This window comes from Rhea pennata, chromosome 7 (assembly GCF_028389875.1).
Source record: "Rhea pennata isolate bPtePen1 chromosome 7, bPtePen1.pri, whole genome shotgun sequence".
Taxonomy (NCBI): Eukaryota; Metazoa; Chordata; class Aves; order Rheiformes; family Rheidae; genus Rhea; species Rhea pennata.
The window spans coordinates 30,131,713-30,157,502 of NC_084669.1; the positions used below are offsets into that span (position 1 = coordinate 30,131,713).

The following is a 25,790-nucleotide window of genomic DNA, read 5'->3' on the forward strand; positions in this document are numbered from 1 at the left end:
ATAAGCATGGAAAGCAAAGTAATACAGCTTTGTTTTACCAAGTGGAAAAAGAAATGAATATCATTATTAGATTCTGTCAAACTCATTAATTTATTCCACATTTACATGTCTTCTTTGCTAGAGAAAATCCTTTATAACTAATGGGATATAGCAGTTGTGTTGGAACATACCTCAACACATACTACACCAATGAACTATAACAAAGTCAACTTAACACATCACCTGAAGTGCATATTGGGAGCCTGATGCTTAAATTTTTTATTGATATCAATTGCATTTGAATTAGATGCTGAATAAGCAAAGGAAAGGTTGCCTGTGACTGACTTGTGTTATTTTACTCAGCACTGATAATTTAAATAAGGTTTAGACACGGAAGTTATTTAAGACTCTTAAAGGAGAAACAGCCAAAAAGTTCATCATAGTCTTCCTAAATCAGGCCTGTTAAATCCACAGGGGTTGTATTTATAGCCCACTTTCTGGAAAAAATCATTTTGGAATGAGCAAAGTGTGCAGTGAGCTTTACTACGCACTACAGAAAGTACTAGCAGTGTAATGCACTTGGGAGGTTTGCTTGGGAGGGATGGTGAGTGAGAGTGACAGGCAACCAGAAGTGCCAACAGCCCTTGTGAGGGCACTTCACACAATATCTGTGTCCTCTATCTCTGATCTGGAAGAATTGTCTAGCTATATGTTGACAAGCATTACAATGAGACATATCATATGTTCTCAAAAACAGTACACTAAAAAGATTTACAGCATGTTCACAAGATCTAGTACTAATTTTTTTTGCAAGAGCACACAATGGATCACTATTAAAAACCCAGGCTCAGATAAGTCATTTGGCCTGCTAGGAGTCAGGGCTATCACCTTCTTCTTGATCAAGACATGTAGGTGAGTGAAACACAAAGAAAAGGATGGATTTATATGGTGCAATGTAATTTTGCTTTGCTTAAACCAAACACCTGCAGAGCCTAACAAATACCATGCCCCCCTGAATCTTAAAGTGCAAGAGCATATTAGTCACAGCAACTACCCACACTGAAAACAGCTGTAAGCTAAGTACAAGCCATCACACAGTGATCTTCTTGACACAAAGAAAGTAAGATGTCTTCACAAGAGCCTTGAAGCCCCTATCAGTCCTCCTGGGCATCACAGTCTGTAAGCATTAATTTCAGGAAAACTAAAAATATCCCAATACCACTAGCTTCAACCAGGAACCCTGACTGGGAATGCACATATGCTGCACAGTCAGGAAAGCCACGAGCACGCACTGCCCACTAGAGCAAATTCACTTTGCCTAACCTCTGAATCAACCAAGAGCCGTGGTAGCATGGCGCAGAGCTGGAGCAAGTACGCTTTAGCTGGGGAAGACAATGTGCCTTGTGCTGTAACTCTTTTTTTCTTACTGCACAGGATTATGAGGATGAAAAAAGTTGCAACTATCCTGCTATAAGTATCTTCTTATCAGTTAGGATAACAGGAAGGTCCACAGAACACTAGTAGTTAATCTACGATAAAAAATGAGACGGGAAGGAAAAGAAAATAAGTGCACTAAAAAGGATAGAGTGAAATACCATTTAAAAGAAAAAAAGAGCCATATCCAGTTGGTATTCTAGTTACTGCTACTCTAAATGTAGGCTAAAAATTGAGGAGCATAGCTGAGTTGCTCTCTTTTCATGGACAAACACTGAAAATGCCATGAAAATGGTTTCAGAGCTAAAAAGTACTATTTGTTTCACCTAGACTCTGGAAGCTGCTAGCTTCTATTCTGCAGGATTCAAGTGTTCAAATTCCCAAAGCTTTAATCAGTCAATAGTATCAGAAAGGAAGAGAAAATCAGTGACTCCGCCAGGGCACGACAAAGGTGCGCGGTGACCACGTGCCACGTACTGGATGGACCGCGTGGGTTTGTTCGTGGAGGGGGAAGTGGGCTGGCATGTGCGGATCTGCAGGCTGGGCAGCCTGCACATCACACGTACCCCAGAGACACGCTGCACCAGGACCCCAGTGCTGAAAAGGACAGGAAGGTATTCCTTCGAGCACTCACCGCCAGGCAGCTCACACATGTCCTGTATGTCTGCGGTCCAAAATCAGTAATTAGCCTGGGCTTGCCTTTCATCAGGCTCTGCAGCTCGCATCTTAAATTAAACCCAAGTTATCAAAGAGTGATGCTATTATACTGAATAGCTATTGCCACAAAAACACACTGCCTAATTTCTAAAGCATGAGTGAGGGGAAAACCTATGTGCTGCAGAAATCTGTGGTTCATACTTTTCCCCTGGTTACCAATTCAATGAGGGCCCCTCTGTTTTTCAGGTCACTCCTCAATTATATATAACATGTATTTCCTTCATTCCAAAAGCTTTAATTCTTTTTCAGTGTTGCAGAATTAACTGGACAGAGTTCTTAATCTTGTCTCTACAAAGAACTTGTTGTAATTGTAATGAATGCTTTCATTTTCCTCGTGTCTGAAATACGATTTGCAGGGAAAGGGGGAGGTGCGGGTTGACGCTAGTCCCATCATTAATGACATTCTTGCGGGGATTGTAGTGGTGGGAGTAAAAACCCCAAAGCTTTTATATAATAGCAAGCATGTGTCTGCACGTGAGCTGGTCCTTTAAGAAGGAAGCTGCCTTGGGCTAGTAGAAGAAGGGGGATCCAGGGAAAAGGCAGTCCCACGGCTATAACAGGGTGCAGAGGTTAAATTTATTGGCATTTTCATTGCAAGTATGGTCACTTCATACTCTCTCCCTGAAGGCTTCACTGAATTAGAGGTGTTTGCCATTGGCACTGCCTTGCTCGTAGAAGGTAAGCTCGGTGTGGGACTTCAGCAGAAATAGGATTCTTTTCCCCTTATTACTGAGGGGGAGGTGTTGGGGGGCAGAAAAGGAAAACTGGAGAAAATAACAGCATCTGTGACACACTGACCCAGACCCGTTGTGGTTACTATGGCTACATCAGCAGTACTTCTGGTGAGTAAATCAGGGTGGGCTGCAAGTTGCTTGCAATGAAGATCTGCACTGTATATGGAGCTGCACTGTAGAGGGGAAATACTTGCTACTTAGGTTTCTTAGCAAGAATTTGGGATGTAAGATTTTGGTTTTGACTTCTAAATGCAGTTTTATTTCCTTCAGAGGAAAGATGCTGAACTGACTGATGATCCCTTAATAATATTTGGCTGCTTATTTTGTTGCCTGTGATGGCCATCTTATAATCAAAGATGACAGGTCCAAAATAGCCTGTTAACTGTTAGCATACATCCAGATTGCTTTAGTAGCATTGCAATTAATGGCTGCTTGGTAATAGTAAGGAAGAGAAATGTACTTGCATGAGATTCAAAAGCTTTCACAGTGTTAAGAAGTGAAATTAGAAGTAGGAGATAGAATTCATTTAATTTAACTAGGATGGGCTTTTCAATCCATTTGCCACTTTATCAAGACACTGTAACAAAAACTGTGCATTTGTATCTGCCTGGCAGCTAGCAAAGGATGTGCTTGTAGCCATGAATATATCAGTGTCAGTCGCTGGCCTCTGTTCTGGTCCCTTTCCTGCACTGGGACCCCATCTCTGCACACCACCACTCAGTCAGGGATGTTGGTATCGTAGGGCTTGACAGCAGAAGAGGAGAAGCCGTAAGAGCTGTCTGAATGGAAACAACACTCGTTAGCTCACCCCGTCAGCATGGAGCGTGGGGAGAAAGGGGCCCTCTCCTTGCAGGTGAGCATCTCTACTCGCTGAAATGGTCCAGCACAAATGAGGGACAGGAGAGCTCTGCTGGGAAGCAGCACCGTATCTGCCTGCAGAGCATAGCTGGAGATCTGCGTCAGAAACCCCTCCTTGGAGGAAGAAAAGAAGAAAAAACTTTTAGGGCTGGAAAAGAACAGAAGAAAAAGCTTCTATGGCTGTAAGAAAGTGGCCCAAGAGCCAGCTGCTGCATCATGGACTAAAGAGATTGGCAGAGTTTAGGGCTAAAACTGACCAAAAGCCGTTCAGCCATCTGTAAGGCTTGGGGGGTCACTCCGTGACTTTGCTCTTCGCAACTGAAAAGGTAAGAAGTGGCAGGCAGACAGACACTGGCAGGGATGGTGTTAGCAGAGGGTGACAGTCGAGTTTCTGCACAGGGACTAGCTTGTCTCCAGGCAGCTCACGACCCCTGCCTGGCCCAGCCCCGAGCGTCCTGTGCCTGCCAGGGGACTGGCGTCTGCTGGTGACTTGTCAGCTGGAAACGAGCACACAGCAGGGCTGGTTTTTTCTCTGGCTGGGAAATAATAACCCATATTTTTTAATCTCACTTCAGTGGCAAGTCACAGGGTATATCTACCTTCTACCTACTGCTGAACAAAATACATGTTCCTTACTTCAGTCTGTTCTTTTGTTTTTTGTTGTTTCAGCCCAGCGTAGCTTAATATCTACTTAGAGATGACAAGGATGCATCAAATACATTTTATAAACTTTTCAGCTGAACTTTGCAAATCTCAAAACTGTTTCTGGCATTAATTTTTATGAAGACTTGAGTTGGTTTGTGTTATTTCAACTTGGTTTTCCCTATTTACTATATAAATACCTAATATCCTTACACTACTGCTATATTTGCCAGGTGGACAGGCATCCAGTGAATGTTTAGAGATACCTTAATCCTGAAGCCCAATCTATACATTTTTTGATGACTTAGATGGAGGTTTGTCACTCCTGGCCCTGCTTAAAATGGTGGCTTTACCACAGTAGATACTGAGGCAATATCAGAGTTCTTTACTGCAAAGCTGTTAAGGCAAATTCTCATAACCCAGGGTACAGCACATATTTACAGAAATACATAGGAAAGCACGTGCATACAGATACACATAGTATCTTGTGCCACCAGCTGTTAGAAGAAAAAAGGATTCAGTTGTTGATGCCCAAGCAAATCACCTGCTGGTAACAGACCTTCACCTAAAACTATGTAAGGTATAACCTATTTATGTTTTTATCAAACAAAGCTAACAATATGATTGTCCAGTGTTTTCTACAGGGTTGTAGACAAAACGGGCTTGGCAGTTTGGCAGTAATACATTATCTTTTTCATCTGACTAGAGAGAAGATCAAACTAAATAATTAAAGATTAATTCATCTTCCCAGAGATTCTGAGACAAAAGCAACGAACACTTCCTTTTTGCTGCAGTTTGTAAGTGCAGCCCACAAAAAAGCACGGGGTGGGGGGGGGGAAGAAAACCTTTTGGCATTCACTTCACTAAGTGGACACATTTGGTATGCTGGAAATGGAAATGCAAACCTATATATTTTTTAAATTTAGTAGTTTTTCCACATGCATACTCATGCTGGACTTTAAGACAGAGGTGTGCAGGGAAGCCTGGACCTTCCAAAAACAGGGAAAAGACAGAGAAGAGGTTGATGTAGTAATAACACTTCAGCTCTGCTATAAATATGGTCATTCTCCCAAAAGGCTTGCCTGGATTTGGGAGAGCTGGCAGCAGCTTTATCCTGCAGGTGGGAAGTAAGCTGGCATGGAAGAAATAAGAACAGCACAACTCAAATGGCTCCAAATATTTCTCTTGAAAACATTTTGTTATCTGTTGTGTAATGAAAGAAACACATCAGCTGTTACTATGGTTATGCCATCAGCCATTAATGCAATTAAAGTGGGCACAGGATTTTTTACTCTACAAAACCGTCCATCTTATGTAACTGCAGAATTATGTGCATAAGTAACTACGTTGTTTTACAGGATTAGGAAATACGGATTTTCTTCCTTGCTACATAACTTCTGTTTCCAAGAATACAAAGAAAAAGATGTACTGCCTCTCATCTAAGCTAGATTTGGAGGTATAATGTTGAGTCAGAGCCTCATCAGAACTGAAATAATTCAGCTCATCTTGAAAAGGACCTTAAAGGACAAAACTTGAGTTTAAACCTGCAAAGGATAGGGTTCAGGGTAGGCCAGCTCCATGCTGGATGAATAAGGGGGGCTATTTGAAGGCTCCTCTCTGAGGACTAACATTAACTTACTTTATAAAATCTATCAGTGACTGCTTTTTATAATTAGATTATTCCTTTCCATGTATAGTCTATTGACGAAGGGCAGTAATAAGATTGAGCTGCTGTGATTGAAGCACTGTCTAGGTTAACCTCAGGCAGAAGCTTGAAGGGAGGCAGGCTGACTGAAACACAGCTGAAGAATTTCTCTGCTGAACACAGAAGGCATGTTACAAGTGATATTAAATATGACCCATTTCTTTACCAAAGAGAAGCCACCAGAGGTGTGTGCTGGTTGCTGGCCACTCTGAAACTGCCTCCTTTGCATCCACCTTGCTCCAGCTCATGAGTCCTTTGATGGAACCTAGCAAACAGGTTTCTCTCTTAAGTAAAATACAGAATTACAAATAAAATTAAGGCATGTCTGCTCTGCATGAGCGGCGACATACCTGATGCCCTGGTGCGGTCTGAAGCTTTGGCTTCAGCTGCCATCCATGGCTTTTTCCCTGAAAGTCTTTTATTCACTTGGGTGCAGACGGTAACCACTACATGGTAACTGTAAGTTCCATCATAATTATTGCTATTTCATTAAAGAAAACAGCAGAACCATTGTAGATATTTCCCATTTCCAGTTGAATCATGCCAAACAATTCTGTTTTTCAGCCCTGCTTGGGTTCTGTCTGAATGGCTTGACAATTATTTCTTTCCGAAAAATCAAAGAACTCCGAACACCCAGTAATCTGCTGGTTCTCAGCATTGCACTGGCTGACTGTGGGATCTGCATCAATGCGTTCATTGCTGCCTTTTCCAGCTTCCTAAGGTATATATTCTTTTTCCTAAAGGATGCTCAAAAGAACCACATAAAATGACCAACTGAAGCCTTAAAAGGTCAAAATTAATTAAATGACTCTAGCATACTAGCTAACCAACCTTCTCCTTCTTTCAATCTTAAAGTGCAAAATAAAACTTTAAACATACATTTCTATCAGGCAGATAAAAAATAGACTTTACTACCACTGGCTAGAAGATTAATTATAGGAAATATTTAACCACAGTTTTACCAGTGATTACAGTAAAGCTAGTTGAATAATGTAATATGCATACATTTTCATTCAGCTAAACCTCCAGATTAACCCCAAAGTATTTTGCAAGCTTTCCTGTTCCATTAAAGCGTTGTGGAAAATGAAAATGCAGGCCTGTTTTCAGGAGGTTCACATCAGTTATGGCACATTTGATTTTCCACATTTTCACAGAGTCAGTCATTTAATCAGAGGACAGAAACAATATGAAGCATTTAAGTGAATAATTGCAACAAACAACTCAAAAGCAAGCCATATTCCAAAAAAACACACTCTGTAAGCCAATAAGTAATTCCACCTAAGTAGCATATTTTTAAAACTTGAAAATACCTTTACCAGACAAGAGAAAAACATTTCAAGTTGGAAAGTGACAATTTACTTCTCTCTTAATGGATATAAAAACATTTTTGCAAATTAACAAGTCAATGGTCAGCTATAATAAGACCCTATTCAGGAACTGCTTTACCACAGGTATGGGTCATTCCTGCTTCAGCTACTCATACCTCACTGAAGTCAATAAAGATGCCTTTTCTGAACTGCAGCTAAGAAGCTAAAGTCAATACATCAGAAATGAGCTTGGTTCTAATCTTTCAAAAATTACAGATTAGCTTCACAGTATATCAGCACCGTCTTTGCAAAGGGAATAGGAAATGCCAGAAACTTTGAACTACCTTTTTCTGTTTTGTATCTTACTACACTGCAGCAGGGCCCTAGTTCATGACTGGGAGCCCCAGGGGGAGTAGCAATACAGAAGGTCAACGAAACCATGATAAGATATTATGTTATCTATCTGAAAGCTGGTGTCCTTCTTTCCAGCCACCAGTCGCTAACATAAATAGCTGCAGATTGTTTGGTATCGGCGATTTTGTGGCCATACGTGGGACTGATTTGGTGGGATCTGAAGCAATGCAATAGAAATGGACTCTACAAGACGAGGAGTCCTTGTGGGCCCTTTTCTTTGAAATAAGAGCAGAAGTTATGCAGCTCCCAGGAAGTTAGCTATCTCCTGTTCAAAGGGACTTCCAGAGACAGCCTCATAACGAATTACACTGGTGTAGTATAAACACATTAAAAAAAGAGATTGCTGAAGATTTCCACTTTACAAACAGTCAGCAGCAGTTTACAAGCAGAAAAGTCATGTTAGATATAGATGAAGAGGAAAAAAAGGGCCAAGGCTCTCTGCCACAGGCCACTATGATACTGAAGCTACACATCAGCAGATGCCTGCTGCATAAGATCATCTCATGTTTCTTTTCATTCTAGGTCTGCAAACACATTTGGAGGCATCACTCTTGCTATTTGGAATAATTTTTATATGTCGTAAGCTTTTGTACTGTGTTCCATGTTGTGCAAAGAACTGTGTTCCACTGACTGCAGAAGTTTATCACACATTTGCTACTTCCACATGTTCACAAATTGGCTACTCCTAGTGGGTGAAACTTTTGAAGGTACAAGTATCTGGAAGAAATGTAGATTTCAATTTAAAAAGCCAGCCTTCCCCAACAGATAAATACAGGGTTGTTTTCCTCTCTCAGCAAAAATATAGCTGTTGTACTATATCAGACACGTTAGCAAGTTAAGTGCTGGCAGACACCTGAAGGTGACCACAGTAATACCTTTCAGAGTGGAAACATTTCTCAGACTGGCAAAGCACATGCACAGGCTATCATATTTCCCCCCTCCATTAACACAATTTCCAAACAGATCTTCACCCATTTCTAACACTTTCTTAATGCATTCCCGGTTCATTGACAGGTACTGGCCTTATGGCTCTGACGGCTGTCAAATTCATGGATTCCAGGGTTTCCTGACGGCACTAGCCAGCATCAGCTCCAGCGCTGCAGTTGCCTGGGACCGTTATCATCACTACTGTACGAGTAAGTGCTATCATTTACTTAGCAGCCTTACCCAGACCCTGCTAAAAGGCAGCATGCTTAGATTTCAAAGAATCCCAGCAAACACATACTTATTATGTGCATATTTTATACGTATGTCTGTATTTGTCCTATCTCTAGTCTGTAAGAGAAATAAACTCTCTCTTCAAGGGACCCCTTCCCATACAAGGAACACTAACCAACCCCCTCAGGACGTTTCCTCTTCCAGAGCACCTCCACATCCTGACCCTCTTGCCATGCTTCTGCCTTCTCCACAAGTAATCATCAGTGTCCCAAACAACATCCGACACCTCATATTAAAGAAAAATCTATGCTCTCTGGGCTTCCATCCAACACCCTCCTTCGCACCAAACAGATTTTCATGCCCATGCAGAGTTTATTGATTGCAGATAAATTCTACCTGGGTGCAGAGCCTGCCTCTACAGACCGTGCCGCTGCACCAGCCCTGTTATGCAGCACACTGGTGCTCTGGGGCACAAGTGTCTTTTCTGGGGGCTGAGTTATATCCCAGACTCCCTTTGGAGCCTGGGGTTTAGTACAGTTGTTCCAAAGCAAGGAACAAATTATCTGGAAGGTTCAATAAAAGTGGTGGAGCTTTCTTCAAGCACTGATAAAGGAGGAATATGTTAGTTTTCTTCTCTTAGTGAAGGCTGTGTTTTGGTTTTTTTGCAATACATTTTTAACTAGTTCTGACACCTTAACTGAACTTATTGAAAATTTAGTATTTGAGAGGGAGATAGACCCAGGAAAATAAACTTCCCTTTTATATGGCCCTGATTTTTGAATTAGGTGAAAAATAAGGATTTATGGGAATGTACATGGATTTGTAGAGATAGATACATACTGTCTTTTGTCACAGAACTATGCCCCAAACTTCAGCAGCACTGGATTTGTACATGCACTTGATGTCAGTAGAAATTTCTACTGAACTAGACTTCTGAATTGGATTGGGCGTTCGCTGGGACAGAGTTATCCTGAGGCTGTTAGAATTTCTGCTGGGACCCAAACTGCACACCAACCAGTGCTGTAGCTGGACAGAATGAGAGAATAACTGTATCCCATTACAGTGGAAGTCAAAAAGTGCAAAAAGAGATGTTATTATTTTTTGTAAAACAAACTAGTAGCCTTGTGAGCACTGCAGCTGGCACAACCTGCCTTCCTATGAACTTGGTGCACAAGGATGCTGTTTTCTTATGTCTAATTAGACAGGCTCATGCTAACTGCTGTAAGAGTACATTTATGGTGTCTCCTCTCTCCCCACACACCTTTTTCACAGTAAATGCAGCTATTTCATAGCTGTAAACCTCCACTTCCCATTCAAGTTTAGTTCAAAATGGCCAATATTTTCAAAAGTTATTGGGAAAGCTCCAAGTGACAAATACATCACCTGTAATCTTATGGACCTCATTTGGAATAGGGAAGAGACAAAATATGAAACACAAACTTATTTTGCTGGACTTCCTGGTAGGAAATCTGAGGCAGTAAATGCTCATACCATAATCTGAACTATCTGGCCATTTTTGGCAGTCGTGCTGGAGCTCTCCTAGCTGGAAGCTGGCAAAGTCCAGGTTCCCATGAAGATCTGCATCTTTCATGTCTCCTGCTAAAGCCAGGCCTTTTCCAGGTGCGACAGTACCACTCCCAAAGAACGTTTTTTCTCTTTGCTAGATGTTTACAGGTGAATGTAGCCCTCCTTTTCTTGTGCTGAAGCACAAAATGCTTTTAACTGCTTCATAGAATATTTTCTAACAAAAAGCATAAAAATTGGCTGGGGAAGAAAATGTTGAGCTGCAACATTTCAATCCAGTCCTCCCTTAGCATTCACCCACACAGCCTTTTAGACTTGGCTTCCATATCGTTAAAGCACCAAGTAGTAAAACAGACCCAGAGCACACAGAGAACATGTTCAGTCTGATGATCCCATCGAGCACGGAAAGATTGCCAACATTTTGTTCCGAAACCTCTGTCAATAATTCAGCTCAGGCAAGGAAATGCTTTTTTCATGCCCAGACAAAGGCCCCAAATAATGCAGCCTGTAAGCTACATCTGCACCAACACCTCTTGGACGTACATTGAGAGCTAGAAGAATAGCATTCATTTTTTATACGACAGACAGCCTGAAAATAAGCATGTCTTTGGAAAGACATTTTGCTGTCTGCAACATTGAATTTAATGTTTTTGTGTCATGCACTCCCCTAGTCAAGGACATATTACATTAAAAGCAGGGGCAGATGGGCCCTAAAGGCACGAACAGAATAAATTTTGCTCAAATTATTACTTAGTGATAACCAAACAGTACTGCTATTACCAAACATTTCAAATACAAAGCAAAACAAGAACAGAAGGTTTTAAAAGCTCAAGCTCTATAGCTATTCCAGTAAGGCCAGGGAGTTCCTCATTTCATCTTTCACATGCTGATTATAAGGAAGATTGAGTCGTATTTCATAACCTGATACACCAAGCCTGCAGGCTATAGTGTGTTCTCAATCCATACATTAAACTCCTGTTGCCACAAGTGTGAGTTGCATGCCTATACAGAAGGTATGAAACGCCCTTCCGTACAGAGGTATCTACCTTTTATCTTCATCCCAAGAATCTGTACTCTTCCCAGACTCAATAGCATCGTCCTCTATATTTTCATTATGTCCTAATAGTTACTGAGAAAGCTTTTATGTGGCATTCCTTAACTGACATTTGATTATCAAATATTCATATTTTTGAAGAAGAGCTGATGAGAATGTGAGGAATTGCTACGATGATTAGAAAAAAAAAAGAGAGAGAGAGACTTTTCAACCATTCCATAATAACACAAACAGTACATTCAGCAACATCCTGAAAACTGACCAAATTCTTGAATTTGGAAATCAACGCAACCCTCAGTGAAGAAGCACTAGCCTAAGTTATATTGATAATAAAATAAATCACTCATCAGAAAACAGGCTGCTAGTGACTGCAACATGAAAAAAAAATACGACTGTCACACATGACAGAAGCCAGAGTTTTGAGACATTTTATTCTCCTCCCTCTATCTTTGTTCCTCCCAGTCAACAACACACGGCAACTCTCTTCATCCTCTAAACGTGGCTTTGGTTTAAAATATATATTATGTTAAAATATTACACAGATAGATAGACACAACATATTATGAAACCTTACTTCAATATGCCACCAGTAAAGAGAGAATGGCTAAAAATCTGAAGCAATCCCTTGTTTGTAACCTCACACTGAAGTACGTTCAGAATCAGAACAGCAACATCTGCATTGTATAAGACAGCCTCGACACTGGACTGTCCTACTGCTCAGGCCAATTATTTTCTTCTGAAAGCCTACAAAATGCTACTTTTACAGCAAGGAAGAGAGGACCTCAAAAATCTGAGATTTACTAGCTGTATGCAATAGCAGGAAAAAAGGCAGGGGAATCTGAGGAGGTTGAATAATTATTTCAATCATTGACAATACAGGAAAACATATTTTTATTTCAAAGTTTGATCATTAGGGGGGAAAAGGAGAAAATGGAAGCAGTTTTGTTAGTGTTTGACAACTAAGGAAATAGGGCAAACTCTGAGGGAGTTGTCTATCAGTAGCCAAGCATTTAGGGCAAAAAATGACATTTTGCATCAAACAAACACTGTTAGCTTTGCCTCCCTAGTTATTCACATGGGGAGCAGGGGAAGCCCTGAATTATGCTCTTAATGCAACGAGGGAGGAAGGAACCAGCAGTTACAGGAGACTTGGCTGGAGCTTGGGCTTAGATGGCAAGCGGCTGGCAGGAAGAGCGGTGAAGCCGGTTGCCTAGAAGTAGGCAGCCAGATACTAAGGCGAGGTCTTTGCCGAAGTCGCTTGGATCTGACGAGTGGCTTGCTTTGGCTCAGAGGGGCACGCTGAAGTGAGCAGGCCGCGGGGGAAGGAGCCAGCTCAGCTCTTCTGTTTCATAACCAAGGCATATGGTTGGAGTTTAAAAAGGAAAGAAAAATCTAGGAGATTTGATACCTGCATTTAAGGATTAGGGGGGAATGGAAAATCTGGAGTGATTTATGTCACTACTTTCCTCAATATTGGAAAGGAAAGATGTACAAAATCAGCAGGGATTTTGTATGAGCATTCAATTACAAGAAGTAGAACTGCAGGGAGTTTTTTATAATCCTTACCATTCAGAAAATCTAGGTTGTTTTATCAATATTCACCCATAGAACACTACCATTTGCTCCAGCTGTAGCTGTCAGCTTTGTCAAATTAGGAATAAGTCCGTACATCCCGTCACGCTGAGCGCAGCTGCCCCGTCACGCCTTGCACTGGCGTCTGTGCCTCCCTGCAGAAATGCCCGTGTTTATTCAGACCTTTTTGCATTTTCACTGAAGCAGGAGATAATTGTCAAGACAGTTTTATGATTGTGCAGAACCACGGCAAAAAATTAATGGAGTAAAAACAAAAAATCCCTTTCTATGGGTACTTTAAAGAGCTGTTTCTAACGACATGCGCAGCAGAAGCCATTATGCAGCGCAGCTTTCTTATTGCTACCAAAAATGAACGTTTCTGAGCACCAGTGACCGGTGCCTTTAGCACTGCAGGTGAAGTAGGTACCAACATCTATTTTACTTACAACTGATATTTCCCCTTATAAGACTGTTTCAGATATTTATGTCTTTGCCAGAATTTGCCAATTTTAAGTGGTATTTGCCATGCATCATGTCTGGCACAAGCCAGCATGTTCTGGAAAATTTCAGCTATTACAGTTTATCTACTTGCAAGAACAAGGAAAAGGGATTTCTTCTTCTCCATCTTAGAGAATCCTGTTGACTTTTTGTTTGAGAAATTCCTTTTGAACATCAGGCTGAAACTTAGTTGAAAGGTAACTGCTGTGTCAGAGATGTATTTTTCGCTCTTTCTGTAAAAATCAGTTTAAATGGTGGGCCAATTTGTAAATCTTCAAAAAAAATCTAAATTCGTAATAGTCTTCAAAGACTAGAGATGGAGAAATAGTATATGATTGCGTCCCCAAAAACTAGCTAGCATAATCAAAAAGATGAAGGTTTTCATTTATAAGAGTGACCTCTTTCTGTTACAAAGCAGTCTTACAGAAGGTGTTTAAAATCCCCCGTACTACTATCTGACTGTATGAGAAAAGAGAAACTTTCCTTTTGATTTTCAAGGAGAAAAAGCCAGAGCCCGAGTGATTAGACTTAATAGGGCCAGACTGCCAGCAGAGGGCCCCAATTAGGAGTTATGTCCTTAGGCATGTGCTGAACTTCATACATACACATTTAACTGAATTAGGACCTGCATGATTACTATATTAAAATTTATCAGGCCAAAAAAAGGCATTTAGAGTAAAGCTCTGACCTATTATGCACAAAAAAAAACCCCGTTCCCAGCTTGTTCTGGTGCTGCCATGCCCTCTCAGAGCAAGATGTGGTTTTGCCATGGGAACTGAGCATGAGTCTTTCACCGTTCTTGTATCTATTTTATCTGGGTCATTGCAATAGAAATGTACTCCAGAAAACTGAAATGATGTTGAGTTTATTTCATTTAACAGCCATACATTTTTAGCCATTTCCAATTTGCCTAGAAATGCTTTCTGGGGGGCCAACAGGCAGCTGATTTCACCAGCATCGAAAAAACAAAAACAAACAAAAAAACAAGTCTGAGGTCCCGCAGAGGTAACGCAGAAGGCTTGGGGCGGCGAGCACGAGCAGGGAAGTGTAAGCATTGCTGCCACAGCATGGCTTGTCCCAAGAACAGGGAGAGGGTTTGTGTCAGCTTAACCTGTCTGCTGAGACTTTGGGGAGTGCTTTTTGTTCCAGTAATAAGTCCCCAAAATAATTATCAGCACTAATCTAGTACCAAAGTATCTCAAAGTGCTTTACCAGTGCTAAACATATCACTCTGCCTTATGGCCGATTTATTATCCCTGTTTTGCAAAAAGTGGTGTCCTCTCCTACTCTCAGGAAAATTAAATCTGTAAGCTCTGATTCTCCGTTTTACCAGTTTCTAGTGCCTAAAATGGGATTTCTTAAATATGAAGACACAGGATATGGGAAGCCAGCCTCAGAGGCAAGCTTTCCAAGCTCTGGCTGCCAGGACTTGCCTGTGCCACACAAGGAGGCACTGCAGGAGATACGGTTATCAGAGTTTCTGATCCTCTGTTTCTGGATCCTCTCGAGGCTGCACCATATTCCTGACACACTGTCCTTTATTCCACATGTAATTAAAAAAATGGAATTCCCTATTATCCATGGAAAGGTAAATACAACTGTTTCAATTCAGTGCTGTGGACCCACGGTCCTCAGTGTCAGAGAGGGAGCGTGGAAACGGCTGTTGCCATGTCGTTGCCTGGAAAGCTAAAGCTCTGGGATTCTTTTCCTTAGAGTTTCTTAGAGACCATACTTTCAGAATTAAAAAAAAAAATAACACAGAAAACCCCATTAAAATCACTCCTGTAGGAAAGTATTTCAAGGCTGTCCTTCAAAAGCAGCCCTGATGCCTTTGCTGGGCAGCGTGCTTACCAGCCCCTCGGCAGGGGGGGTCGTGGCAGGGCAGGGCAGTCCCTGCATCCCTCACCTTCCCGGCACGGTGACACAGCTGCTCTCCTCCGTGGTGGCCCCGATGACAGGGCAGGCTAACTAGCTGTGCCCAGCACGTGGGGACATGGAGTAGGACGACAGACATGTCATCAAGAGAGCAAACGCGGGATCCAGTTAAATAAGTTCTGCATAGAAATAAGCCATTGGAGCTCTGCTAGTGCCAACACACACCTGCTTGTGGATTTCCAGGCTGAGTATGGCCAGCTCAGGAGCCCTCAGTGCCTCAAGAGGTATGCTGCTTAATAACAAACAGCGATCAGGTCAGGGCTTAAAACCCCAACGACGATTTGCACAGTTTGTTAGTCATCAGCCAGGCATGTGCACTGCAAGATTAGTTGCAAAAGACTCAGGAGAGGTGGAGAGTGCTGACAACATGAGGGCTGCCCCTGCTTTTCCATACAAGCTTGATCTCACATGAGGCAAGATTTCAGAGGCAGCCTGTGTTCTCAAAATAAGTTCACCATCAGGAAGAAAAATAGTCAGCATTTAAAGGCTGTCCAAGCACCTGAACACCAACAGGTGGCTCTGCCTTTTCCTTTGTGCAGAGATAGCTGGGGTCACACTGCAACCGGTGAGCGAAGCAACACTGTCTGCAAGAGGGTCCCTGCCACTTGGGCCCTGGATCCCACGCTGCCACGTTTCCCAGGTGCTGCCGCTCGCTGGCGAGCCACGTCCCCAACCCCGCACGCAGGGACGTGAATCACCTCTGCAGCTCTGAGTGCCGCCAGGAGATACCCGCAGCAGCTGCGCCCCGCCATGCCTGGGGAGAGCGGCCTCCCCCCGACAGCAGCAGTGCCCTCAAGGCCCCCGGGCGTGCTCCCCGCCGGCCACGGGGCAGCCCCAGCCTCCCCCGCAGGCTGCTCTCCTCCCGGCTTCTGCAGGCGAAGCTGGTGGCACCAGCCACTTGCTGGCTTCCTTTAATAGCTCAGCAACACCACTCCAGCAGCTGAGGGCAAATTTTGCCACAACAACGATTTTTCCATAACATGCCAAGACTCCCAAAGATGACTGTGTGTGGTTAGGACCGATAACAACATACTCCTTTTAGGTCAGGGACGAGTGTGTTTTGAGATCTTCATAATACTGCAAAATTCCATGAAACAAAAGGATGGAAAGTAGAGTTTTTCCTACAAGATACTGTAATCAATAATTGTTATCTATTTTATGGAACCCAACAAGTTCTCTGGCTCCAATATAAAAAAGCAAGACTTAGTTCATTTTTTTCAGAATAGCAGGTCGGCTTGCCACTTACAAAATCATATTCCCAAAGTAATAGAGCTGCTTTTGTCATGAGCTTCGTTTAAAAGAAACAATTCACATCCAGGTTTCATTGAATTTGCTTCTGATGCTTTTAAAAAGTTGCTAGAATATGTAAAACACAAAGCAAACCTGACAGCTTGTGTAATAAGCTTTGTCCTGGTTGAATTTTAAATTACAGTTGTGTAAAGCCAAGCTACAAGAACCATTATTTAGAACACAAATAAAAATGGAAACTTTAGATGAATAGCAACACTAACACTGTTGTTTGAACGTATACTTAAATAGGATTCAGCTCTGAAAGTGTATATACATATGCTGGGTTTCTTGCTGTATAGCTTCTTTGGACTGAAAGGTGACGTATAATCACAAGTTTCTAAAATGTTTGATACAGTGCTCTCATCCCCTAAATCAGTTATCGTCAGTGATATTCTACAGTCATATTACATCAGTATTACAAAACATAATTTGAGCCTTTGCAATCTATCTTCTATATAGAAAGCATACAAAAGACAATTACTATTAATCATTCTTCATAAATAGTAATTATGCTTTAAATTACTAAAAACACCATCAGATACTTCATAACTACCATAATAAACATACCATATTTAATAAAATGCATTTTATTTTTCCCCTTAGTATTTAAATTGCACAGTATTCTTTCCTAAAACTAATTTTTGAACACTTGCACCAAGCATCTTTTTTTTTAAGATCTCCCCCCCCCCTTTTTTTTTTAAACGCTATTCAGGTTTTTTTTTCCTATAGAACCTCTGGAGAATGAGGAAAAGAACAGGGGCAGATTCACCATTTTTGTAAAGGAGCAATTTCTTCAAGACATCTATTCTATTATCCTTCTTTAAAAAGAAAGATAGTGCAACTGGAACAGAGCAACCACAGAGTTTGTGGTCTTTCCTGGTGCTGCTACCTTAAGGGATTGCCAGCCTCCACCACACAGCCCCAGCACGTTATTGACTCACCAGCGTAGGATTAACCAGGTCAGATCAGAGGACAGGACTGATCCTCTGTCATGCACCCAGCCAACTCTGGTCCCTCACCTTTCAAGGAAAGGTCAGAACTGGCCCTAATATTCCTGGCCTCCCATCATGGTACTGCCGTCAAGGGCAAAGGAGAAGATTGCTTCCCAGCCTCAGAGAAAATTACACCGTTATTTCTCTCCAACAGGAGATTTGATTAGAAGGAAGCAGTAGGAAAAGTCACCGTGCTCCTCGCTGGTGCAGCTGCGTCACGGGCTATTCAGCACAAGCATGATAATGAACGCTCGCCTCAGTAACAAAATTATCCAGGCCTTTCTACACGCGGTCTGCATAGCTAACACAGCGTCCTGCTGCAGTGGTGAAGGCTGCCTGCCTCCTCTGTGAAGAAATACTTCCTGTATCTTCTAAAGTTTCCAGTCTTTCCTTTCATTCATTGACCTGTTCCAATGGTATTTTATGGAACTGGATGAGAAGGTCACAAGTGATCGTTTTTATTATATTATAAAAAATTACCGATGCCGAGATTCTTATCTCCTAAATGAGCCTTCCAGGCTAAACAATGGTAAGGGCAAAATAATCTGACCAGCAGCATTTTTAGAACAGGATCTATTGCCAGGATATTTGAGTGTGTATATATATATATATATATATATGTGTGTGTGTGTGTGTGTGTGTGTGTGTGTGTGTGTGTGTATACGTACATATATATGTTTATCAACGAGCAGCATTTTTAGAACAGGATACACATAAAATGAACACGTGCCCCACATTCCTGGAGCAAGCAGGCAGGGGCTGCGAAGCATGTGCGGACTCACATTTCGGATCAGACTCGCACTGTGCAGCAAGGCTCTAGTTCTTAAGATACTGCTGTTTCCCATCTCCTTCCCTGTTCTTTCTGCTTTTTACCTCATCCGAGTCTTTAAACATGTCCCCAAAACACAAGAATGTGTTTGTAACATCAGCTGCATCTCCTGTACGGTACAAAGCTGACCAGTGATACAGCATTTGTGCAAGTACATGAAAGTGAAGTATAAATTGCTTCTTCCCCAAAGTCTAAAATCTTGCCTCAAATTTTATGCAAGATTGATTCACCGGAACTCAGGTCAGCTTCAAGCTATAAAAACCACAGGAGCTGTTTTTCTCTTACCTAGGCTCAGAGGATGGGTCACTCTCCTTTGGCAATGGACAACAGGACAACTTTGCCCCCATATTAAACAGCAGTTGTTTTCTTTCAGACATTAAGACTCCATTTTCTCTTTTTGCAGGAAGTAAGCTGCAATGGAGCACAGCAATCTCAATGGTGCTGTTTGCGTGGCTGTTTGCTGCATTTTGGGCTGTGATGCCCTTGCTGGGGTGGGGTGAATATGATTACGAGCCCCTCCGCACCTGCTGCACATTGGACTACAGCAAAGGAGACAGGTGAGGGGGGCAGGAATCGGGCAGCAGCTTTCCACCGAGCAAGCGCAGAGGGGTTTGCCAGCGGTGGCCAAACCCCACGGCTCCCCTCTGCCTGAGTACCCCTGGGCAGTAGCCATCCCACCAGCTCTTGAGGAAGAGCTCCCACTGTATTGATGGGACAGTGCTGCTCCAGTGACACGCACCATTTATTATGGTAACACACCAAAAGCTCTATGGAGAGCAGCTGCCCTAGCCCCTGCACCACATCTCCCTCCCTAGCAGCCCAGCGAAAGCAAACCTTGAGACGCTCTCAAGTTGGGGCACGCTATGCTCAGGGACAGTGGGGACGGCTCCAAATTAGTACCGAAGTAGCTTTCATAGGTCCGTGGGAGAAGGCTGACTTTTGGATTTCTGCTTCCCCTTCACTCCTTGGCTTCATTTGTTTGGTTATCTGCAAGCTGCATCTTTCAGGGGTTTAATATTCAGAACTCCTTCCAATTAGTTTTGTTTTGATGCATCTATAAGGTCTCGCATTATTGCTCCAATACTATGTGTTAGTCCCATATGCAACAGCATGACACAACTTAGCTGACCTTCAGAATATGCTGCATTTAAAGCATATTGACAAGACTGGTTTAGGCAATTTTAAAAATGTAAGTTAGTATTTACATTAAATTTATGTAGATGCACCGGACAGGAATTAACAGTGTTTTTTCCTCATCCTTTACAGAAGCTACGTCACATTCCTTTTTGCTCTGTCCATTTTCAATTTCATGATTCCAGGCTTCATCATGCTGACAGCCTATCAATCCATACATCAGAAGTTCAAAAAAAGTGGGCAGTATAAGGTAAGAAGCTTCCCCAGCCCCTGCAGCTGCCTTGCAAAAATAGGCTTGCATCCAAGAGGAAGTCCTCAAAAATGCCCATTCCTTCTCCCGGTTTCTTTCAGAGGAGCTTTCTTTCATAGACTTCTGTGCTGTGTAACTCCCAGTTATTGTTACTGTTATTTTGGCTGAGTAACACAGCACTGAAAGGGCTCCTCAGAGAGGCTGGGGAAACTCCATCCTCAGAGATTTCAAGATTCAGCTAAGACAAAGCCACAGCTGCCCTCATCAAGCAGAACCCTTCAAAAAGCAGGCTGGACTAGCCACCTCCAGGGAGCCCCTCAGCCAACATTGCTATGATTGCAGCCACAAGAAAAAATAATATTTGTTAATAGCATATCAATATTTATCCTGAGTAACTTTGCTTGGAAAGGATCATTATTACCTGCTTTCACACGAGCTCTTGCCTATCACTGAAAAAAATCTTCCAGAACTACAATACCATAAAGAAACATCACAGATGCTCAGTGGGGTTCAAAGTGCCTTGATAAATGTGGCATATTTACACTCTGCTAAGGAAATTGAGAGATCTTTATGAGCCAGAAACAAAGGAACTGTTCTGGCATGGCAGATTTATGGGAATGTGACTTGGTGATTACATACCTTGTTTCCTTATGTGCAGTCTACACAGGCTGTGGGCACTGCGCTTGCTGGCTGGTACAGCCTGACCCCTCAACTTTGTAAAGGCCGTTAATTCTTGAGAACATTGTATTGGCAAAGAGATAGTCAGGCAGACTAATTAGTACCTGTCTGGAATACTCACAAGTCCTCTACAAACTACTTCAATAAATTTTTTTAATAAATCTACTGCTTCTTTTCACTTAGTTTACATAATAGCTTATGATTTTTCTTTACCTATTACAGGATATTCTGTAATTATGCAGACTAGTTATGATGCAGAAAATGAGTAAGCATAAAATATCATTTCCCTATAATATTTGTAAGGGACTGAGGAACTACTGGCCATGAACATCGTGGATAAGGCCCCAGCCTGCAAGGACGCAGGAACCCAGATATGACAACGTCCCTGCATTCTGTTGTTGCATTGCTGCAATACTGGCTCCACAGACTTTGTTTGCAAGACCCTCTTAGAAGTCAGCAATGCACCATTCCTTTTCAATCTGTTTTTAAACTTGCATATTGCTCTCTCCCTCAGTGGCTATTAATGACTACAGCTGTATCCTTTAGCAGACACACTGATGTAACCCCTATAGCATAACCTGTTTTGTCACCTCGCTCCAGGAGTGACCGATGCCAGCTCCCTGGGAACAGTTTCCTGGTTTACTGCAGAGGCAGCCTTTGGGGAAGAGGAAAGAGCACAAACAATTGAGAAATATATTCCTACAGCTCTATTAATATCAAAGCAGGCATGATGCAGTATATTCTACTGGCTAGCCCTTGCCTATTACATACATTTTCATAGTATCTGTTCTATCTGCTTACTGCAGTGTGTGGTTGTGAAATAGAAAGGAATTTATTGCTCTTGTTTTTCAGTTTAATACTGGTTTACCACTGAAGACACTGGTCATTTGCTGGGGTCCCTATTGCCTTTTATGCTTCTATGCAGCAGTTGAAAACGTGATGTTCATTTCACCAAAATACCGAATGGTACGTCAATGCCATCTGAGGGAATTCAAAAAAAATGACATTATTCTTACTTTCTTCTATTCATTTCAATAGAACACCAACTTACTCACCAGGTGGTCTGGAAGGAGATGCATATAGAACAAGCAAATTGTTTCCTCGAAGTGCATTATTTATTTACCATTTTTAAAGCAAAATAGCTAAGCACAGTAATGCAATAGGCATTAGTGCTTTTAGCAAACAAAAAAATTAGGAAGTTTGGTTTTTTTCAGCAGTTGATTAGGGATCTACAGTCTGATATGCTTCACAGTTTGCAGGAGCTCTTTGTGTCCTTCTCAAAGTGAAGTGCTGACTCAAAAATTTTCAATTTTGAACATTTTCTTTCCTTTTTCTAGTATTTTCCTCTCCTAGTGAAAGTTGCATTGTTGCTCCCCCACACTCCTTTTCTTCTGCAAGTCCTGGCTATGAGACTGCCTCTGGGACTCAGTAATATCATATTGAACCTTTCAATTTCTAATCAGTCCTCAAAAATCAGCCCAGTTTCAGGTCACCAAACGCATTACTGTATTTAGGTATTTAACATAAATAAACGTGCCAGCAGTATTAACCCACTTACCCATTAAAAGGTGGCTGAGCCACACCATTCACGTCCCGAGTGTGCATTTATATTCAGTCTCAGCTAAAACATCTCTGTTGCAGCACACACTGATTGAAGTTCTCTCTCCTGGAGACTACCCTTTCCTGGGTAAGCACCACTGACCAAATAGCTTTCACACTCTCACCTGGGGGCAGCAAGCCACTACCAGTTGAGTATAGGGAAACTGAATGTAGGCTGAATGGGGCTCTGCCCCCGACCATTGGCTCCTCAGGATAGTTTTCTGGTAACAATATTGTGTCTTAACAGATTCCCGCGATTATTGCCAAGAGCGTGCCAACAGTGGATGCCTTTGTGTATGCCCTGGGGAACGAGAACTACAGAGGAGGAATATGGCAGTTCCTCACAGGACAGAAGATTGAGAAAGCAGAGGTTGATAACAAAACTAAGTAACCCTTTACAACATCAAGGCAAATTAATGCAGGTACATCACTGAAAGCAAAACCGCAGAGGAAACCATGTGCATTCTCTGATATGTACATACAAAGGCGGTTCCACATTGGAAAGGCTGCGCAGTGGCTTCAAGCAATGACGCATTGAAAGAAAGCCCCACAGATAACTGTTCAAACCGTCATGAGCTGCTTGTCAAACAAGCTGCCTTAAGCCTGTATTGGTTGTTGTCAGTCTCATTTTATATGTTACCACAAATAAAAAATCCCTACAAAGCGTTTTTTTTTCTAGACTAACATAAAAGCTCAGCAAATTAACTGAAGTAGGGTATTTGTTTATCCAGTGAGGCCCACCCAAATTAATCTGTGTGTGGTTTGTCCATATGGTAACGTCTGGATTACTAAAAGATTAAAGGAGTATCAGAGTAATACCACATGTCTGTATAAATAGCTTGTTCATCCGAGCAATGCATTTTCAATGCACCCAAAATAGGAGGTCCCAAATTTTCAAGATGAATCTGCTTTCCTAATTCTATCAAAACATTTCAATGGACATAAATAAGGAATATTAGCCTGGCTCCTATTCAAATGAATCAGCATGCAACATTCAGCTTAGTCACACATTAAACTATCAGATTTTGTAGCAGCTACTCACCAAGAGAATCAAAAAGCCCACAGTGCATCATTAAAGCACTTATATTTTTAATCAAACACTGGGCAAAAACTAAAAGTATAGATCAAATTCTGTTCTAAAAACATTGTAAGAATAAAAAATACCTTCATACCTGCCATTCAATTTCCTTACGCTCTATATGAGTAAAAGCAATCACTGAAGCATCTGCAAATAATGATGGGTCTGAGCAATGAAAAAAGCCACTTATTTTAGTGATAGGAATTAATAGATATTTAAACTCTCAGAAACATCCGTTTTAAATTTCTATATTTGATCATGTTGCTCACATTGCCTGCAGAATGCAAAACTGTCAGTTGGTCTCATCTGTTACTGCCAGAAGTGCCTCAGAATGACCTATTTGCAAAAAAATGTGCATGACAACAACCAAGGAACTGCATGTACAGAGAGCCAAACCTAACTGATTCTTAGAGATCGTATGGTTCATTCCCAACCACTGACAATGAAAGAGCTTTTGAAGTCAACTAAAGAAAAAGCTGATCTGTCACTATAATGCTTTTCAACTTATTAGAAGAAAGGATAGTTGTGCATGGGTTACAAAAGGGTAGATGGTGCAATCCTGGAAGCTAAACTATCAGTGGATAGAAGAGACATCTCTAGTGGTTGTAGATATAAAACAAATGTCATTTTGTTGAAAGTTACCAGCAGGATCCCAGATAGATGGGTTTTAGGACTTGGGGTGTTCAACACAGTCACAAACAATCCAAAAAGTAGTGAACAATGAAGTGACAAAATTATTCAGAATAGTCATTTCTGAAGCTGACAGCTAAGACTTGCATCTTAGGTTCTCATAATATTAAAGTGAGAAGATGATAAACTCTTTCCACTGAGAGCTGCAAAGTAGTGTGTATGAGCACAAAGTTACCTCTGAGTATGTATCTACGGTGACAGACTAGATCTGCAATTATCTGAGTATTATTACTTATTGAATATAAGACTTCAGTGCTACTCAAGTCACAAGAGGAATACGGCCTCTGCCCTCATCAGTAACCAAACTAATCCTCTACAGCTACACCAACAAAACGTGAGGTAACGAAATTACTCAAATCTTGCAGAGCTAGGGTGATGCAAAACTTACAGATGACAGAAAGCAGTCCTTGAAGAGCATGCCATATGTTCATGTAGCCCAGTGTAATGCTTTATATCAGCCTGTTCTCTCTCCCTCTCTTTCACAGTAGAAGCAGTGCATTAAAATGACACGAGAACAGGGCTGTTCAGCCCAAGTGGGACCTCGGAGAGCTTTTCTGAATGAGACCCCTCTTCAGCAGGGTCCCCATGTCACACTGTGTTGTGCTGAATAGCCATTAGTACTTAACCGCTCTGACCTACTCCCAGTTTTCATGCATTTTCACTTCACACTTGCATTCTTCCAAAACATAAATAACTCAGGTTTTACCTGCACCTCTCTCATCATTCATTCCCACCCTAAATGCCTCAAACAAATGCTTCTCAACCTCTCAGGCACACAGCTGTCCCAACTGAAGACCTGCTTAATACAATAAATTACAAAAGGTTCTTGACTGAAGTCAGGCAAACAAAGCATTTGAACAAACCGACTGGTCTATGAAGTGTCCTTAGCTCTAGTTCGTAATGTCTTAGCTGCTGGCTTCCTACTAAAGGATAAAATGAATGAAGTTGCTTGCAGCTCCTAGAGAGGTTTGTCCATGAAGCCACAGACGACCTGAATTTCTCTTTAAAAAATTAAAGGAGAAAAAAGACAGAAAGAAGTTTCCAGAAACTGAACACTAAGGCAAAAAAAAAAAAAAAAAAATCTATCTACAACTAGTTCTCACCGTTCATTTATCTGCATTAAATGGAACCAGTGGACAATTGCTAACAAGCGCATTAACAAGGGCATTGCGTTCCTTTTCTCAGAAGGTCTGAAAGCACACGCTTAAGTTAATTAGTTACCCTTGGCACAGTCGGTCTTCCCTACCACAGTGCTGGCACTGGTGCCTTCTAGCACTGTGGCTGTCCAGGTCTTGCCAATGAGGCTCTGCTGCTATTCTAACAAAATATGTCACATCAAGGCCCCACATTTCAAGCACTGTATGCTGAAGTATGCAAAGTCTCATCATGCTTTCACACCTTGGAGAATCCCAGCTGGCTAAAAACAGGCTTTATAATATCCCAACAAAGCAGAGCCTAGGGGTCATGCAGGGGTTGGAAAACACTTCCATAGATAGTATCCAGCCTATCATCAAAATAAATAAAGAAAATACGTAATCCTTGGATGCATTCAACAACTCAGCTGAAACTGGAACAACCTGAAACTTAATGATTAATACCAACTCTGTTAAAGATGAGAGTGACTTCAATCCACCCATAAAATTTGGTGACAGCTTTGAGCTATTTCAGATTAGCTACTGCAGCCCTTTGCTGCAGATGGATGAACAACTGGTGACAATC

The 25,790-nt window shown here is 41.8% G+C and overlaps 1 protein-coding gene across 2 annotated transcripts in view; it reads left to right on the forward strand.

Annotated features, from left to right (window-relative positions):
• Positions 1-2,623: 2,623 nt before the first annotated feature.
• RGR (retinal G protein coupled receptor) overlaps positions 2,624-25,790 on the forward strand; it is a 39,850-nt gene continuing 16,683 nt past the window's right edge. Inside the window, exons 1-7 of one of the 2 annotated variants that reach the window (XM_062580291.1) lie at positions 2,624-2,808; positions 6,634-6,790; positions 8,805-8,926; positions 19,046-19,199; positions 19,909-20,026; positions 21,557-21,670; positions 22,551-22,992. In XM_062580291.1, the coding sequence (XP_062436275.1) occupies positions 2,730-2,808; positions 6,634-6,790; positions 8,805-8,926; positions 19,046-19,199; positions 19,909-20,026; positions 21,557-21,670; positions 22,551-22,694 (888 nt within the window). In that variant the 5' untranslated portion in view covers positions 2,624-2,729 and the 3' untranslated portion in view covers positions 22,695-22,992. Of the gene's footprint in view, positions 2,809-6,633; positions 6,791-8,804; positions 8,927-19,045; positions 19,200-19,908; positions 20,027-21,556; positions 21,671-22,550; positions 22,993-25,790 lie in introns of those variants that run through there. The other variant, XM_062580292.1, reaches the window with a different exon arrangement.